Genomic DNA, 19600 nt, shown 5'->3' with positions numbered 1-19600 from the left:
ATTTATGTTGGTGAGAAAGCAATTTCAATTTTGGACCATTAATTTTAAATCATTATAACTATATCTTTATTAATCAAAATCAGGATGATTACAAGTAACGCAGTTTTGTCAGTGAGAAAGTTTATTCTTGTACCATAAAAAATCTAACCATTGGGGTTCGACAAACTCTTAGAAAGCATTTTCTGCTTCCTGCTTGTTGTAGAAGCCTTTTCCCTGCAAAAAGTTGTCCAGATACTTGAAGAAGTGATAGTTGGCAAGAGGTCAGGTGAATATGGCGGATGAGGCAAAACTTGTAGCCCAATGTATTCAACGTTTTTTTTTTTTTTTAATATTGATTTATTTTTTAATTGAAGGATAATTGCTTTACAGAATTGTGTTGGTTTCTACCAAATGTTAACATGAATCAGCCTTCGGTATACATATGTTCCCTCCTTTTTGAACCTCCCTCCCACCTTCCTCCCCATCCCACCCCTCTAGGTTGTTATAGAGACCTGGATTGAGTTTCCTTTAAAAAGCTAGGGATAAAACCACCATATGACCCTGCAATCCCACTACTAGGCCTAAACCTGGAAGAAACCAAAATTCGTTCAACTTTTGAAGCATTGGTTGTGCAATGTGTGGTAGGGCATTGTGGTGGAGAAGAATTGGGCCCTTTCTGTATCATGCTGACTGCAGGCATTGCAGTTTTCCATACGTCTCATCGATTGGCTGAGTATATTTCTCAGATGTAATGACTTTGCTGGGATTCAGAAAGCGGTAGTGGATCAGATAGGCAGCAGATCTCCAAGCAGTGGCCATGACCTTTTTTTGGTGCAAGCTTGGCTTTGGGAAGTGCTTTGGAGCTTCTCCTCAGTCCAACCACTGAACTGGTCGTTGCCAGTTGTCATGTCAAATCCACTTTTTGTCACACGGCACAACCCAATCAATAAATGGTTCATTATTGTTGCATAAAATAAGAGAAGATGACACTTCAAAATGACGATTTTTAAAATTTTCAGTCAGTTCATGAGGCACCCACTTATAGCGCTTTTTCACATTTCCAATTTGCTTCAAATTCTGAACGACCGTAAAACAGTTGATGTTGAGTTCTTCGGCAACTTCTCCTGTAGTAAGAGGATCAGCTTCAATGATGGCTCTCACTTGTCGTTGTCAACTTCTGATGGCCAGCCACTGCACTCCTCATCTTCAAGGCTTTTGTCTCCTTTGCAAAACTTCTTGAACCACCACTGCACTGTACATTCGCCAATGGTTCCTGTGCCAAAAACCCTGTTGATGTTGCAAGTTGTCTCTGCTGCTTTATGCACCATTTTGAACTCGAATAAGAACATTGCTTGAACTTACTTTTTATCTAGACATCATTTCCCTAGTCTAAAATAAAAATAAAATAAACAGCAAGTAATAAGTCATTAGCCAAAAAAAAAGCAAGAAGTGTGCATTAAAATGATATGTAACATGATCACATTTATTTAAGAATGTATTCCAATATTAAAACAGCACAGTTTGACAATGCAAAACTGCAGTTACTTTGCACCAACCTAAATAACACAACATTGTAAAGCAACTGTACTCTAATAAGGATTTTTTTTTTAAAGCTCTAGCCAAATAATTGATTAAAATAAGATGGAAATCTCAGTAATTGGCTTTGGCAGTGCACATTTGGCTACCAGTGGCCTGACGGCTTTAAAAGGAAGCCTCCCTCTAGGGCAGGAAATTCAAGGAGATGCCAAAGGGAAAGGACAGCAGAGGCTGTTTGCTAAATAGAACCATGAGAAAGAAGGAAGAACTGGCAAGAGCAGCACAGAATGTCTGAGCACTCCAGGAGCTACAGCCCAAAATTGGAAGGAGGCTGAGGAAAGCAGAAGCCAACAATAATCCTTGAAATCACCCAAGACCCTGAGCAGTTTAACCACACTCTTTTTTCTGCCTACCTGAGGCATTTGTTTCACTTGTACCTCAACTCTAGCACTTCTCTCCCCCTTTTTTTGTTAGTTATTTGTTTGTTTGCCATCTAAAGTCAGGGACTTGTTTTTCTAGGGACCCTTTATTCATCTCTTTTTTGGCTGCACCATGCAAGCTTTCAGGATCCTAGTTCCCCTTACCAGGGATCGAACCCAGGCCTATGGCAGTGAAAGCACTGAGTCTTAACCACTGAACTGACAGGGAATTCCCATATTCATTTATATTGAGCATATAGTAAATTGACTCAATTGCGAGAAATATTTATTGAGGGCTTATTTTGTGCTGAGCTTAGACATTAGGGCTAGGGGTAGTAGGGAAGCAATGGGCATGGAGATGAGTAAGGCAAAGGCTCTGCCCTTAATGAGTCTTCAGCCTAGAAGAGACAGACAGATAAACAAATTATTACAATACAGTGTGTCTAGGGAGGAGAAACTACTTAACTTCCCTGGAGAGAAGTGACAGGGATTCATATCAAGTCCCATGGCATTCAAAAAGTATTTGTTGCTTGATTGGCTGTTCTTCGTGTTAACTAAGTAGGTAAAGCATATTGTCACTCTCCTGCTACCCCAGAAATTTTCATCACTAATAAGCCTGGGTCAACATTAAGGAATGGGTCAGTAGCCCCATTGGAGCCTCCCATGCTCAACCCAGCCAGGCATATCACCAACTGCCCAGGTGGATGAAACATGTGTAAGGCAGCGGGATCCTTCTGCAGCTGCTGAACATCTGGTGTGAGGAATCTAGGTAACTATGAATGAGAGATATTAGTCCTCTGGTCCAGACCCTCAGTATTTGGTACAGCTAGTTTGGCTGAGAAACTAAACCACAACAAAAATTAAGTGTTGCTTCTCCCAGCTTTTGGCACATCAGAAACTGTGGCTATGAGCCAGAAGAGTAACAGGCTTTGAGAACATTCCAGGGCAGAGCAAGAGCCCCAGGTAATAGGAGGATATGCCATGAGAAAGCCCCACATTTTACTGACAGCCGCAGTAGGTACTGAGAGCAAATCGCATGCTGAATTTAAGATACAAAAGGGGAGGAGGGTCTTGAAAATTCCCCAGGCTCACTATCACATAACAAATATAACTCTCTGTCCAGCTTCTTAAAATCCTTTGGTGTTGTGTCAAACAGCTTCTAATATTTTATTTCTATCCTCCTTTATTGTTTCTTGTTGTTGTTGTTCAGTCACTCAATTGTGTTCGATTCTTTGCAACCATGGGCTGCAGCACGCCAAGCTTCCCTGTCCTTCAACATCTCCCAAAGTTTGCTCAAATTCATGTCCATTGAGTTGATGATGCCATCCAACCATCTCATCCTCTGTCACCCCCTTTTCCTTTTGCCTTCAGTCTTTCCCAACATCAGGGTCTTTTCCAGTGAATCGGTTGTTTGCATCAGGTGGCCAAATTATTGGCGCTTCAGCATCAGTCCTTCCAATGAATATTCAGGATTGATTTCATTTAGGATTAACTGGTTTGATCTCCTTGCTGTCCACGGGACTCTCAACAGCCTTCTCCAACACCACAGTGTGAAAGCATCAAAGTGTTTCTTATTACAAAGTGATAACATGCTTGAAAGCATCAAAGTGTTTCTTATTACAAAGTGATAACATGCTTGTAAAAAAATTCAAATACATCCAGTGTGGATACCCCAAGAGGTCACTCTCCCCAGGCTCTAAGTGGTGTACGGGAGCGTAGGGCTCTGTCCCGTGATGTGCAATCCCTTTCCACAATGTTGGAGGTGAAGCCAGGCATTGCATCTGCACCTGCATATTCCTACAGCTTCTCAGAGTCCTATGGACAATGACTGAGAAGACAAACCATGCAGGAAGCATCTAAAAAAAAAATCCTGGCTCCCCTCCCAGGTGCCACCAGCACAGCCCAGAGCAGGCTGTCAGGACTTCAGCTCATAAACACCTAGTTAGGTCAGCAGCTAATATTGTTTGCAGTCTTCAAGAAGATTCTGCTGCCTTTACCTCTTCTTCATTTCTCATCTTTCACTATACCTCTGTCCCAATAGGTGGTTAGCCATCCCCGATCACTGGGACATTACAATTCTTTCCTTTCCTTTGGGGACCAAGGCCTTGACCTAAAGGATGAAGGTGGCAGCTTATCCCCAGTGTCATAGCTAAGGGGATGTCTGTGGTGTACACTCAGTGCCCACTGAATACTGATACACCATCTCTCTACCTTACAGAGGTGCTCTGGACACTGCTGTCTCCCATAGCCCCTCAATCAACCTTTACGCATTAGTACTCAAGTGCGTGCACACACACACGCACAAACACAGAACAACACTCCTGAGGTGTATAAACCACTCACATTTAGCCATGACTTTTCATGCCCTCTTTTTCAGACTTTAATCAGATTCAGTCACACTAATACATTTATAAATGCCTCAGCTCTTAAGGGTACACAAGTGGCCTTTACAAAATCCTTCTTTGTGCGACTACTTAACCTCCCCAAAGTTCAGGAAGCGGGAATCAGAAAGTATGGATTCATAGAATGTTAAAATAGGTCTTTCCATTCTTTCATCCATTAAACAAATCTGTATTCAAGTTGTACTCTGTGCCTTGTAATGTGTACTGGATTGTATAGTTCTCTCCTCTCATTTCACAGATGAGAAAGCAGAGGCCCAGGTGAGCTGAGGGTGCACACAGTCTCTTAAATGGCAGGTATATCCATGAAACCTCACTCCCCTTTCTGGATTCTTTATATCCACATACTGAAGAGAAACTCATCTTAAGTCCTAAGCAGTAACTTAAAGCAGATGATGAGTTTAAGAGGAAGAATTGCCATCAGTGACACCACCGATCAGAGAACATTCTTCACTACTATGGAGTGGAAGGACAAGTTACTGTTAAGCAATTACGCAGGTCACTGCTGTCAGCGTTATGATCCTGTATTAGCAGATGGAGTGTGTGTCCCCTGCTGAGGAGTAATAGCACCAAGGCTTTGTATAGGTTCCCAACCCATTACCTGAAATGGCAAAGTCCCCAACTCTGAAAACTGTTTTTTTTTTTTTTCCCTTTGCTAACTCATTTGGCAACAAAATCTGTCCTGAACTGATGCAAATCAATTCTCAGTCTTTGTTTATCCTTTGTATATTCACACCTTTAATATATTTGTAATGGGTGCTTCTAGACCCCGTATATGTGGTTTCATATGGTATACAGAAGATACTGTTTTTCTAAAATCCACAAAATCCTGAATTTAAAAAAAAAGAAAATCTGACCCCAAGGATCGTAATACATCTAGGTATTGTGGATGTATATTATATTTAGAATATACAGTCTCTTACAGGATTGGTTTAAGAAATATTGGTTCTTACCCTCTCCTAATACACAAATAAGATTAATTTCACTGAGACTTCATCCTTCCCAGGCTCAGTCTAGTTTTATAGATTCTGTAACTATAAAAGAAACTGTATTTTCAGTTTATTCCTTAAGAGTTGCTTATACAACAAAGGAAACTTAAAAAAATTAAACCTTGGAATTCACTATAACCTAAATTAGTCTAGAGATGGTACCTGGTGACTTCTCCTTCCTGCCTGTTTGCAGTGGCTAGTATATTAGAACTGCTGGTTGCTGTGCTGGTGATAATTCCTGCATTATCAGGTGTTCAGAGGAAGTGATGCACATTGGGTCTCAGTTAATCTCCCCCAAACTCCAGTCACTTCTTTTCTAACTCCCATTTCCCAACTCTCCTTTCACTTCAGTGCAGGAATTCTCAGTATTATTTTTTAAATATTTATTTGTTTATTTGTCTGTGTCAGGTCTTAGTTGCAGCACATGGGATCTTCTTTGTGTCATGCGAGATTTTTCATGCTTGCTTAATAGCCCCTTGTGAGTCTCACATTCTAGATAGGATCAGCAAACATTTTCTGTGAAAGGTTAGATACTAAATGTTCTATGTTTTATGGACCACATAGGGTCTCTAGTTGTTGTTTGGCCACTCCTCGAAGCTTGTAGGATCTTAGTTCCCCAACCAGGGACTTAACCCTGGCCTTCAGCAGTGAAATCACAGAGTCCTAGCCACTGGACTATCACGGAATTCCCCGTTGTTTTTTATTTTTTAATAGAACACTTTACAAATGTCAAAACCATTCTTAGCTTGAAGACCACACAAATGCTATACAAAATATGGAAAGACCAAATGAATACTGCAGTCACTAGAGGCCACAGATTCAGCTTCAGTGATAAGTAAATAAATGCTTGTGTAACAAGCTAAGTACTATGCTTAGGTCAGAAGTGGTCAGGCGTGAGAAATGGTAAAGGGGGAGCTTTGTATTGGGACCAGGAGGTAGCTAAGCTTGGCTAGGGTATATACTTCCTATTAGAAAAGATAAAACTGGGAAGGAATGTGGAAGGTAGCTTGGGGAGGGCTCTGGTCCTTTTCTGAGGCTATGTAGTATGTATTTCATTTGGTAATCAGGATGACCCCTCTAGAGGAATGACATTGCCTGGAATCCAGTAGCAGCCTCTTAATTGGTTTTCCTCCTCTCAGTCTTGTTCCCTCCATCTTCACACCCCAGTCCAAGGAATCTTTCTACAATGCAAATCTGATTAAGTCTCTCCTGTTCAAAACTCTTCATTCATTTTCCATTGTCTTGAAGATATTGTCCAAATTCCTCACCATGGTTTAAAAGTCCTGTCATGATCTGGCCCCTGCCTCCACCTCCTGTTATATTTATATTTATTTATTTTCTGATCTTTTCTAGTTCCTTAAATGCACCATCCTCTCTTGCCTTTAGATTTTCATGCTTGTACACCACTCTCAGCGTCTGGAACACTGCCATCACCACCTTCACTCTCTTCTCCAGCATGGATAAATCCAAATCAGCCCTCTTCTCAGTTTCAATGCAGCTGGCTCTGAGAACTTCCCCAAGTCTATGCACTAGCTGAGGTTTCCTGTGGCAAAAGCTTTATTAGAATAACTTATTTAACTTGTCAGCCATCCCTGATAGAATCTAAGCTCTGTAAGGACAGGCATCATTTTGTATCTTGATCACTATTGTAACCCAAAAATCTAGCATAGCACTGGTTTATAGTAGGTACTTAACTAATACTTTTCACTATGAAAGCATTTGGGGTCATTTGGGGGGGTTCTGAAGAGCTCTCGTACCACAGTCCTTTATGTTTCAGTGCAGAAAGAATTCAGGAAGAGGAAAAGTGATAGATTAAGAAATGATTTATTTGAATAGGATGCTTGTGAGGCTTACAAGCCAGGGGGTGACAGGGTGCCATACCCCAAGAATTTAGTGGGTTGCAGTTTTATAATCAAAGTAAAAGTAGAGAGGGGGAGAAGAAATTTATTTTTCTTGAATAGACGTCATCCTTCCATCATCATCTCCGCCTCTAGGTTGAACAAGAGAATTTTCTTGTTCTACGTGGCCAAGCTAGGTCCACAAATTATTGTTTTTTATGTGTGCAGAGAGCATGTCCTAGGGAATCATTAACTTATTGAGCTCACTGGACAAGATGTCTCATGCCACCATTTTTTAATTGTTTGTGGGCATGTCTCATACTTCTGTTGTATGGTTTTGTTGCTAAGCAAGCCTGCTTGGTTTTGTGGTTAAGCAAACCTAATTTTTTTTTTATCTGAGTGATTGATTTTTTTAATCTGAGTAATACAAGGGTCTCCCATATTTTTTCTACTTACAATCCCCTAGTGGGATTAACTATTTAATGACCTGTTTTGTCCCTTTGTGAAAGTTGCTCAGTCGTGTCTGACTCTTTGTGACCCCATGGACTATACAGTGCTTGGGATTCTCCAGGTCAGAATACCGGAGTAGGTAGACATTCCCTTCTCCAGGAGATCTTCCCAATCCAGGGATCAAACCCAGGTCTCCTACATTGCAGGTGGATTCTTTACCAGCTGAGCCACCAGGGAACCCCAAGAATACTGGAGCGGGTGGACTATCCCTTCTCCAGTGAATATTCCCAGCCCAGGAATCAAACTGGGGTCTCCTGCATTGTAGGCAGATTCTTTATCAGCTGAGCTACCAGGGAAGCCTTTTGTCCCTTTATCTGTCCCTATCAACGAGATGAATGAATATGTATGTATGAATGCATGAATGCATGGAAATGGGACGTTATTTAAAAGGAAGCTTAATCTGGTGATATGTTCTAGAGTCAAGGCCAATGAGGAGGCTCTTATGGAAGACCAAGTGGGAGGAACTAGACCACTAGGGATCGAAGGAATGGAAAGGGAGGGAGAAATGGTTGTGAGAAATGGGAGGAATGAAAATCACTAGAACTCAAATGACTGATTGATTGGATGTGGGGAACAAGAGAGAAGGAAACTGCTCTCTAAGTTAAGAGCCCAGCAGCAGCATCAGAGAGAGAAGGGAGTCCTACGAGGAAGAGACGGCCCAGGAGTTGAGAAGGAAGGAATGGAGGAAATCGTTCAAATATAGTTTTCCTCAGTCCTAACCAACTAGCCATCCCAGGCAACGCTGATGGCTCTAGTTAGACTGAACTGGGCTAGAAGAACCTTTTGGTTGGCCAAGAATTTAGAATTCAAGTGGCATCTAAAACAGGCAGAGAGGCAAACTGGAATAGGTGGGTATGACAGCAGAGCTACAGCAGCTGGAAGGCAACCATGAGGCTCTTGAAACAAAGAACCAAGTCTAACTGATGAGATGACCCACATGAACACTTAAAAGAACAATGAAGTACTAAACGATATGGTATTAAGTTTAAGACCCGGAAGAGTTCAGAAAAAGGAGAGAACTATTGGGGCTAACCTGAAACTGAGAGAGAAATGTGCCAATGCTGGCATTGAGCTGGGCCCTGAAGGAAGGATAAAATGTGATTGGGGGAGCTATTGGAGAAGGAAATGGCAACCCACTCCAGTGTTCTTGCCTGGAGAATCCCAGGGACACGGGAGCCTGGTGGGCTGCCGTCCATGGGGTCGCACAGAGTTGGACACGACTGAAGTGATTTAGCAGCAGCAGCAGCAGCAGAGTGGATAATGTTGTTGAAGCCAGAGCAAAGGCCTCCTGATGGAGGAGTAGTGTAACTGGTTCCACTGAGAAGAAGGTATGGGCTGGAGTGAAGAAGAAGTGGAAAATATAAGATTATTTAAAGAGAGCATAAAGTCAAATTTGGTAAGAGATCAGATGTAAAGATCAGGGAAGAAAGAGTCAAAAATTAAAACCAACATTCTTGACTGTGGGGGGTGGTGATTGGACAAAGATAGAAAGCACAGTGAAGCCAGATCATGCTCGCAGTTAACTTATGCAATGTCAACCATATGTACTTAGTGAGTGGGTGAGAGAGTGGAGAGAAGCAATTTAAATATGCAGGTGAGGCGAGGCGAGGACTTCCCTTCTGGCACAGTGGATAAGAATCCACCTGCCAATGCAGGGCACATGGGTTTGATCCCTGGTCCAGGAAGATTCTACATGCCATGGAGCCACTAAGCCCAGGCACCACCACCCCTGAGCCCACATGCCTAGAGCATGTGTTCTGCAACAAGAGAAGCCACTGCAATGAGAAGCCTGCACACCACATGGAAGAGTAGCCCCTGCTCACGAAATTAGAGAAAGCCTGTGTGTGGCAACAAAAACCCAGCACAGCCAAAATAAATGCATTTTAAAACTAAATAAATATGCAGGCGATTCTGATCAATCTCCTATCCAGAGAGCCCCTGCTGTGCGATAAGGAGACAGCCACTCCAGAATTGGGAGCTGCGGATATGCTTTTCCTTCAGCTGGTCTCAGTTCCTGGACACCTCTCATAGTATGAACATTTCATTATGCTGATGGTGATCCTGGTGTTCAAAGAAAAAGATTTTTTTTATACAATATGATCCCTAGAAGCAAGCCAATTACTTATTCCAGTGTGAAATTAAAAAAAAAAAAATTCCATCATTTGCAGCTGGAGAAACTGTACTCTGCGATTTTTGCTTTCGAGTCTAACGTTACACCTGAAAATGTAACAACAGGACTATTTGCAAGGGAAAATATCCTTTAGAATGTCCTGAGTTGAGAGTAACAGAAAACTCCACACATACACACAATAAAGGGGGCACTTCCCTGGTGGTCCAGTGGTTGAGACTCCCCCTTCCAATGCAAGGGGTGTGAGTTTGAGCTAAGATCTTACATGCTCCCAGCCCAAAACCAAAACATTAAACAGAAGCAATATTATTACAAATAAAGGCTTTAACAATGATTCACATAAAAAAAAAATCTTAAGAAAATAAAGGGAATATATTGGCTCGAGTGCATGCTAAGTCACTTCAGTCATGTCTGACTGTTTGAAACCCTATGGACTGGAGTCCTCCAGGCTCCTCTTTCCATGGGCTTCTCCAGGCAAGAATACTGGGGTGGGTTGCCATGCCCTCCTCCAGGGGATCTTCCTGACCCAAGCCTCTGCATCTCCTACACTGGCAGGCAGGTTCTTCACCTCTAGCGCCACCTAACTAATAAGTCCAGATACGATAGCAAGAACATGCACAGGGTGGGTGAGGAGTGGGGGTCCCACATTCAGAGACGGTAAGATGATGCTGAAACTGTGAGCCCTGATTGAGACAGACAGACATTTGTGGGAAGAAATCCACTCTGGGATCTGTTTTCTTCATCAAAACCCAGCTAGCAATAAATCAATAAATCTAGCTAGCCTATGTGAACAGGTCCATCCTATCCTTCTGACACAAAACATACCTGCATTCATTTCCTCTGGATGTCAGAATATAGCATATGCAATGACATACACATTTGTCTAAAGGAGCCATTTATCCATGCACCTTCTCTTGAGTCTTAACTCATGAGCTTTATTCTCGGTACTTTAGTAAAACCTCTGCCACTGTGAGGCATTACTGGGGACCTATCAACAATTCTGCTTAGGCCTTGGATCTCCTGGAGCTACCGACATAAAATGAAAGAAAAACAGCACCCCACCCTTTGGAAGGCAGAGACCAATTGCAATGCATTCTTTTTCTCTTTGCAATCTCCCTCCCTTCCTTGTCTTTCTTCCTCTCCCATCTCTCCTTTCCTCTCTTTTTCCTTCATGAGTTCTCCTTCCCTGTCCTAAGCCTCGCTGGTTCTCCAGCTCCACTGGGACACTGGGCTGTGGGATGGGGGTCAGAGCATAAGCCCAAAGAAACAAAGCAGGAGGGCACATGCATTTGCCAGACCCCTGGCCCACCTGACTGCCTTCTCTGTCACTCTCAAGCCTCCTGGGATGGATGTCAGCCGCCTCCTCCTGGCTACCTTGCTGGTGTGCCTGTGCTTCCTCACTGCCTACAGCCACCTGGCACCTGAGGAAAAGCCCAGAGATGAAAGGAACCTGAAGAACAACTCTTCCATGAACCTGTTGGATTTCCCTTCTGTCTCTATCGTGGGTAAGTAGCCTGGCCTGGGGCCCAGCCTCTGGGCTCTGGCCCATGAGAAGGGGCTACAGGGGGTCAAACACTCCTCAAGCCGATATCAGGATCCATTGCTATCGCTCAGAGCTCCTTTGTGCTCATTCCTCAGAACAATTCTGGAGGAATCAAGTGTCCCTTAACTCGTTTGGTTAAGAAAGCTCTGCCTCTCACCAATCTAATATGCAGCTTAGCATGATAGAGGCTCTGAGAAACCATAAAGTCAAGACACTTGGTGAATTTGGTTTAACTTGGCGTTTCTGAAACTTACTAAATCACATAACTCTTATCAATGGTAAGATATTTAGAAAATGCTGCAGAATATAACCAAGTCTGGGAGAAAGTAGTTCTTTCATGCCAGGGCTGAGAATTGAAAATGACTGCTCAGAGGAAAATATCAGGGGTATTAGAGCCTAGCATTGGAGAATTTCTGGTTCAAATTCATCTGACAATAATTATAATAACATATATATTTATTTTCTGATAGGCACTCTGAAGTGAATACTATTTTTATTCCTATTTTATTTCACAGCTAAGTAAATTAAAAGTTAGAAAAGTTAAGTAACTAACATACAGTTTGTGATTGGCAGAGATGGTCCATGGGTCGCAAAGAGTAAGACATGACTGAGCGACTGAACTGAACTGAATACACACCCAGGTTCTGGGTTAGGTTCTGTTTAACTCCAGAATCTAAGCTCAAAACTAATATTCCTTACTGACTTGCCTCTCACTTCAAAAAGAGGATATTCTAGATATATGGGAAGGGACTGGAGCACATTAACATTGATCTGTGTCAGATTTTCCACTATATAAACATACCTCATTTATCCTCACAACTCTTCAAGGTAGGTATTACAGTACCTACTTGCATATGAGAAAATTGAGTCTTAAGGAGATTAAGTAGGTTGTCCAAGACCACAAAGCTGTTATGTGCCAGAGTCAGGATTCAAATCAGGTCTGCCTGGCTCCAAAGCTCTGAGAAATAGGAAATAGGAATACCAGAAACACAAGACCATCCTTGTAGAGATACTGAGTCCATTTTCCAGGCCTTCTTGGATTTTCCCTTTCGCTTTCCTTCAGAGGACTCTTTGCTGTCAGTCTCTGGCTCCAGGTCTGCAGCCAGGCTGCAGAAGCTGCTGGCCTAAGTCCCAAGATATGATCTATCCAACCAAACCTTCATCCTCTCCCCAACCCTGGGGCTTCCTAGAGCCCTCTCTGTTCCCTCTTCACTGCAGTTAAGGACCCTCAGAAAATGGCTTTGTTCCTTCTGTCTCTCTTTGAAGCACTGAACAAGAAATCCAAGAAGATCAGCAGAAATGAAGCGGAAAAGAAGAAAAGACCTTCCAAGGTAGGCCTGGGAGTTCACATTGTCGGGATGGGGCTGGGCTTAAAGGGGGAGGACATCCAAGCTCTGGCCAGAAACTAAATGAAAGATTTCCAGGGTTGCATGCCCCAGAGAAACTGAAAGCTACCAAAACCTTCCTGACCTCGATCCCTGAGGCAGACCGCCAAGAGCTGAGGTCCAGGATGCTGAGTAAAATTGCTTACTTAAACTAAACTGGAGAAGGAAATGGCAACCCATTCCAGTGTTCTTGCCTGGAGAATCCTAGGGACGGAGGAGCCTCGTGGGCTACCGTCTATGGGGTTGCACAGAGTCAGACATGAGTGAAGCGACTTAGCAGCAGCAGCAAACTAAACTAGCTTGAACCCTGCCTAAAATAACTAGCTCAAACTTTCTAAACTAGCTCGAACCCTGCCTGAAATTTCACTGTCATTCATTCTTTTGGATGAACGCGATGTTTCCCAAACCTCAGTCATTTCAGAACCATTTCTACAACTTTTACCACATCTGAGTTCCACTTATTTAATATTTGTTTAAAACTTAAAAACAAAAATACTATGTAACAGGACTTCCCTGGTGGCTCTGTGGCAAAGAATCCTCCTGCCAATGCAGAAAACATGGGTTGGATCCTTGGGTCGGAAAGACCACCACATGCCTCAGAGCAACTAGGCCTGTGCGCTGCAACTATTGAACCTATACTCTAGAGCCGGGGAGCTGCAACTAACTACTGAAGCCTGTGCGCCCTAGAGCCCATGCAAGGCAACAAGAGAAGCCACTGCAGTGAGAGGCCCAAACACTGCAACTAGAGAGTAGCCCCCACTAACCACAACTAGAGAAAAGCCCTCGAAGCAACAAGGACTCTGGACAGCCAAAAACAAACCAAAAAAAACTATATAATCATGATAGAAAACCAGTATCACTTGGCATAAATAGGAAGTAACCATGAAAATAGTAAAATGAAAATAAAACCTTGTTAGCAAATTCTAGCTGGTTGGTGTTGCTTGCCACAAGTTCTAAATCTGAGACTTGCTCTCTGCATTAACAAAGAAGGATTAGAAAGTGTTGGGGAAACACTAAGGATATATTGACATCAAACTGAGCCTTTCCATTTGAAAGAGACTGAAAAAAGAATCCTCTCTCACTGTGTGATTCAGTGTCATTTAATATTCATGTACTGCCTAAAATTGTACCACCATGATACAGGTTCGAGAAATACTAGATTAAGGCACTGTTGAAATGCACAGTGTTCCTATTTTAGTGTGCCTCATTTGATCAGATAATTGCAAATAGAGCCGGGAATACTGTACAAGGCATTGGAAGGCATGACCTGGCACTGTGATCACAATAAAGTTCCCTGTTCTCTTTGAGCCTTTGTAAAGTGAACAAGCAAATCAGATGATTGACAGAACTGTAAAATCTATTTACATAAATTCTGGGAATATAGTAGTGAACAAGAGAGATATATAACTGCTCTCGTGGAGTTTACACTCTTCTGGGAGACTATAACTGCTCTCGTGGAGTTTACACTCTTCTGGGAGAAACAGAACAGCACGTTAACCAGTGCTGTTTAGATAATGATAAACACTGTGAAGGAATGAAAGCATGGCAGTGAGACAGAAGAAAGGGAAAAGTGGTCAGGGGAAGTTCTCTAGAAGGAGGCAGCACTTAAAAGACTGAGAAACTCTGTAATTTTGAGCTGCAGTGTTCAATGGAAATGCAATGTGAGACACATAAATTAAAATTCTAGTAGTCAGATTTTTAAGAGGAAAAAAAAAGCCAGGTGCAATTAATATTAATATTTTATTTAACCCAGTAGATCCCAAATATTATCATTTTAATATGTAACCAAAATAAAAAGTTATTAATATTTTACTTTTTTTGCGCTAAGTCTTTGACTTTTACACTCTCAATTCCGATGCCTAGTTTTTAACACTAGTGAAATACAGTCCTAAAAAAACAATGTTCAGTTCAGTTGCTCAGTTGTGTCCGATTCTTTGCAACTCCATGAATTGCAGCACTCCAGGCCTTCTTGTCCATCACCAACTCCCAGAGTTCACCCAAACTCATGTCCATCGAGTCAGTGATGCCATCCAGCCATCTCATCCTCTGTTGTCCCCTTCTCCTCCTGCCCCCAATCCCTCCCAGCATCAGAGTCTTTTCCAATGAGTCAACTCTTCGCATCAGGTGGCCGAAGTATTGGAGTTTTTCACCTTTAGCATCAGTCCTTCCAAAGAACACCCAGGACTGATCTCTTTTAGAATGGACTGGTTGGATCTCCTTGCAGTCCAAGGGACTCTCAAGAGTCTTCTCCAACACCACAGTTCAAAAGCATCAATTCTTTGGTGCTCAGCTTTCTTCACAGTTCAACTCTCACATCCATACATGACCACTGGAAAAACCATAGCCTTGACTAGACAGACCTTTGTTGGCAAAGTAATGTCTCTGCTTTTGAATATGCTATCTAGGTTGGTCATAACTTTCCTTCCAAAGAGTAAGTGTCTTTTAATTTCATGGCTGCAGTTACCATCTGCAGTGATTTTGGAGCCCCCCAAAATAAAGTCTGACACTGTTTCCACTGTTTCCCCATCTATTTCCCATGAAGTGATGGGACCGGATGCCCTGATCTTCATTTTCTGAATGTTGAGCTTTAAGCCAACTTTTTCACTCTCCTCTTTCACTTTCATCAAGAGGCTTTTTAGTTCCTCTTCACTTTCTGCCATAATGGTGGTGTCATCTGCATATCTGAGGTTATTGGTATTTCTCCTGGCAATCTAGATTCCAGCTTGTGCTTCTTCCAGCCCAGCGTTTCTCATGATGTACTCTGCATATAAGTTAAATAAGCAGGGTGACAACATACAGACTTGACGTGGTTGTCTTTAATGGGAAACATTTTACTTCCTCTTTAAATTTTAATTAAAATTAAATTAAAATTGAAAACTCGGTTCCTCAGTTGCACTAGACACCTTTAAAGTACTCAGCAGCCACAGATGGTGGGTGGCTGCCTGCACTGGACAGCATAGCAAAGAATGTTCCCAGGAAAGGAAGCCCCAAAACAAAGTGCCTGCAACAAGAACTCATTTGCTGTGTTCGGTGCACAGAGGGCGGGCGGGTGGAGCAGTGTGTTTAAGACCCGTGGGAGTGGTAGGCGGGCCAAACCACAGAGGGCGTCAGGGATCCCAGTAAGGGGGAGGATGTGGTTAGTCCCTTGTGCGCTGGAGACTGGACAGAAAGGGGGCAAGGGCAGCAGACAGTGGCCAAGCCCAAGGGTTTCAGCGGTAGTGAAAAAGTGGCTAGACTCCGAACCTACTCTGAAGGCAGAACCAACAGGGATTGCGGATACACTGGAAGGGGAAGACAACAGAGACGGAAGTTAAAAACCGTGCAGCTGAGCGGGATCCCGTAGGGAGAGAAGAGGCCAGGCCCGAGCCAGTTAAGTGTTGATGGCAGGGACCCGCTAGAGTGCTCTGTGGGCATGAGTCGAGCGGGCGGTGGACAGCAGGTGGGGACGTCTAGTCCGAGGAGTTCCCAGGCAGGGGTGAGGACGAGTGGGGCGGACGTGGATGGCTGAGGCAGCCCCGGCGTTTCCCCACAGAGAAAGGCGCCGATGAAGAACGTGGCACGGACCCGGCCCCCGCCGCCTACCCCCTGCGTGGCCACCCGCGATAGCTGCAAGCCTCCAGCGCCCGCCTGCTGCGACCCGTGCGCCTTCTGCCAGTGCCGCTTTTTCCGCAGCGCCTGCTCCTGCCGCGTGCTCAACCCCACCTGCTGAGCACGCCTCAGGGTGGCGGGGCGAGGCTCCCGGGACCCTGGGGTCTTTCTGGGGCGGGAGAGCTCTGGTAGGAGGGGCTTCCGAGAACGGAGTGGGCGTGGCTATTGACGTTGGGGCGGGGCTTCAGGAAGTCTCCGCAAGGGTTGGGCTAAAATCCAAATACATGTAGTCTTCTCGAAAATGTGTGGCTGTTTCTGTAAGGAACCCGAACTATTCTTTTCCCTTCGCCTAGTCCCCTGCACCACAGAAGTTCCTCGAGCTGCGCACCTGCTGTCTCCCGGGCCTGGGGAAACGCGGTTGCTTAGCCCTGAGGCTGCACTCCTGGTAAGCGCTTTTCTGGATCTGGCCGCCAGAGACAGTGCTGCCCCCTACCTTTAACCCTAGGGACACCCGAAGTGAAGTCGCTCAGTCGTGTCCGACTCTTTGTGACCCCATGGACAGTAGCCTACCAGGCTCCGCCATCTGTGGGATTTTCCAGGCAAGAATACTGGAGTGGGCTGCCATTTCCTTCTCCAGGGGATCTTCCCAACCCAGGAATCAAACCCGGCTCTCCTGCATTGCAGACAGACGCTTTACCGTCTGACCCAGGACACCCGAAGCTGCCTCCAAAATCAGGGAGGGAGAAAGCAACCGTTAAGGAACTGCTGGGCCTCCCAGGCGGCGCTGTGGTGAAGAGCTCCCCTGCCAATGCAGGAGGCACAAGAGCTGTCGATTTGATGGTCCCTGGTAGGGAAGATGATTCCCTGGAGTAGGAGTAGGAAATGGCAACTCGCTCCGGTATTCTTGTCTGGTATACAAAGGGGCCTGGCAGGCGACAGGCCATGGGGGTCACAGTCGGACACAATTGAGCACACATTCAGTCTTTCACCCTACCCCCCTTCTAAGGATCTCCCCTCACCTCCACAAAAACAAAATGACTACAACTCCATACCCAGTCTCACTGTGCTGTCTGCCCTAAGGGATCTGGGTCTGTGAATACAAGCTGGGGTGTCTGAGTGTGACTGGACATTGCTGTGGGTCCAGCAGCCAGAAGGCTCTGGCCTGAGGATCCTACAGTCTTAGGAGGCTCCACCAAAAAGGTTAGCCTCAGAAACAAAGGAGTGGGGGAGATAGAGGGCAGTCTACTAGAGATTTCTGGGGGCCTCAGAGAATCAAAGGATAAGCCATGTGACAAGCCTCAGAAAGGATAGGACCCTGAAGGACATGAAAGGAGCCAGGTCAAAGAAACCAATGGACAGTGTTTTCAGGGCAAGTTACCTCCAGACACTTCAGTTCTTGCATGGGACCATTCATAATTCAAGTTCCCAAGAAAGAGAAAATATGTTTCTCCCACTTCCAGGCTAAAAGAACGCCAACCAGTGGTTCCAGCCGTTTTTAATTCTGAAAGCCTGGACTTTTCCTCACTCCTTACCCTAGCTCTGTCAACTAGGAAGGGGGCAGTGAGCCTGGCATGGTAACTAAGCAGCAGTTTTTGTCCTGGGTTATCAGGGGCCTGTCTCCTCAAGTGTCCCAAACTGTCACCTACAGCCCCATCCTTAGAGATTCTGAGTCTATGGAAAACTGAGATGAAGCATCTTATCTTTCAAAGGACCCTGGGAGGTGCTGTTTTGGGGAGAGAAGCACTAAAGGTATGAACAGGGTCTGTGAAAAAGGACCAGCCAGGGTGGGGGCGGTCACATGAAAACTCCCAGCACTTTGAAAGGCAAGGGCTCTCAGTGATAGCACCTACTTGCCCTGCTTGGCCGAGGGCATCCCTGCCAGTAGAAAAGGTAGACAAACTGAGGTTTCACCTGCCAGTGTCCCCCAGAACTAGAGCTCTTCCCAAAGGAATTACCATAAACAAGAAAGAAGAAACTGCAAACAGTAGTGGTATAAGAAGATAATTTTTTAAAAAATAATAACAAGGCCTGTTGTACACAAGAGAGTCTAGAGAGAGGTTATGTGACTGAACAATGGGAAGCAGTTTCCTTAGCCCTGATAACCACCATTTATCTCTGTCCTTGGAGGTGAGGACAGTGGGGCTCAAGGGCCAGCACAGGTGGGGCCACCCCCCACCCCGACCCGCTTGTCTACTTACAGTCTTCCGTCTTTCAAATGTCTCAAGACTCCTTTCCAAGGAACTTTCTCCACTGGAGATCCACATTGCGCCTGCAGTGACACAACCAGCATGGAATGAAGGACGCAAACATCAGACCCGAGATCGGACAGAGCTGGAACTACCCGGGCAGAGAACACACATGCAGAAAAATGATGGGTGCTCCAGGCTAGGCTGGGGACACGATTCTGTGCATTGGGAAAAGTCTGCATTTCTCTGGGCTTCTATTCACTTGTCTATAAAATGGGAGATCATCACTCTTGCTGTTCTTATTGTAAAGCTGAAATAGTATTGTTTCTTATACCTTAGCAAGGCAAGAGAGAGAAAAGCTCCCAGTTGCTCTTTTGTGTTCTGTCATCTAGGCTGCAAGCCCACAGAATTTTCTGTTCCCTGTACCACAACTGCTGCTGAGTAAATGTCATCAGTAATTAGAATATTGGGAACATATTGCAGCCACTGCTCCTGTGTTTTCCAGACATTTCTCACCAGCCAGGCACCATTCTCCCCCTGGGTGAGGCCAGAAATGCAAAGCCAAAGACCCAGTCCATTAGTGACAAAATCAGACAACCACATGGAAGCCCAACCCATTCAGTCCTTCAGCAAATGTGTACTGAGCACCTACCAGGCACAAGGCCTTGTGCCAGGTGTTGTGAATATTGTGGTGAACAAGTCCAGTCCTCTTCTTACAGAGCTTACGGTTTAGTGAACCATGATCACCAGCCCTTGTTAAAAGTCAGAACCGTTGTTAGCATTGGAGAAGGGAATGACAGCCCACTCCAGTATTCTTGCCTGGAGAATCCCATGGACAGAGGAGCCTGGCGGGCCACAGTCCATGGGGTCGCAAAGAGTCGGACACGACTGAGCAACTAACACTGCCACTACTACTGTTAGCATATGTGCTCTGTTCCCACAGACTCTCAGTTTTGCTTCTGTTGACTCAGATCCCTGGTTAGGTATTTATCTGCCCAAGTTCCCCTTCAGTTGAGATCCTAAGATTCTTCCACCTTTTCAGAAATTCCTTCTCAAGCCTTAGAGTCCAGAGAGAATGGTTCTGGGTCTCTGCAAAACCC

At 44.5% G+C, this 19600-nt stretch overlaps 1 protein-coding gene and 1 non-coding gene across 4 annotated transcripts in view; both read left to right on the top strand.

Moving 5' to 3' along the window:
* Positions 1-16616, top strand: part of LOC120868694 (agouti signaling protein) — a 49575-nt gene extending 32959 nt beyond the window's left edge. For 2 of the 3 annotated variants that reach the window (XM_040247501.1, XM_040247499.1), the window contains exons 2-4: positions 11135-11303; positions 12608-12672; positions 16259-16616. In XM_040247501.1, coding sequence (XP_040103435.1) covers positions 11144-11303; positions 12608-12672; positions 16259-16435 — 402 coding nt within the window. In that variant the 5' untranslated portion in view covers positions 11135-11143 and the 3' untranslated portion in view covers positions 16436-16616. Of the gene's footprint in view, positions 1-10297; positions 10840-11134; positions 11304-12607; positions 12673-16258 lie in introns of those variants that run through there. The other variant, XM_040247500.1, reaches the window with a different exon arrangement.
* Positions 3593-3792, top strand: LOC120869650. The gene has a single exon (XR_005722614.1). It is a non-coding gene; the product is annotated as a small nucleolar RNA SNORA73 family (small nucleolar RNA).
* Positions 16617-19600: the final 2984 nt, after the last annotated feature.

The sequence above is a fragment of the Oryx dammah genome, unplaced genomic scaffold (genome assembly GCF_014754425.2).
Source record: "Oryx dammah isolate SB20612 unplaced genomic scaffold, SCBI_Odam_1.1 HiC_scaffold_10, whole genome shotgun sequence".
In the NCBI taxonomy this organism is placed as follows: Eukaryota; Metazoa; Chordata; class Mammalia; order Artiodactyla; family Bovidae; genus Oryx; species Oryx dammah.
This window is presented reverse-complemented; position numbering and strand designations above follow the sequence as displayed.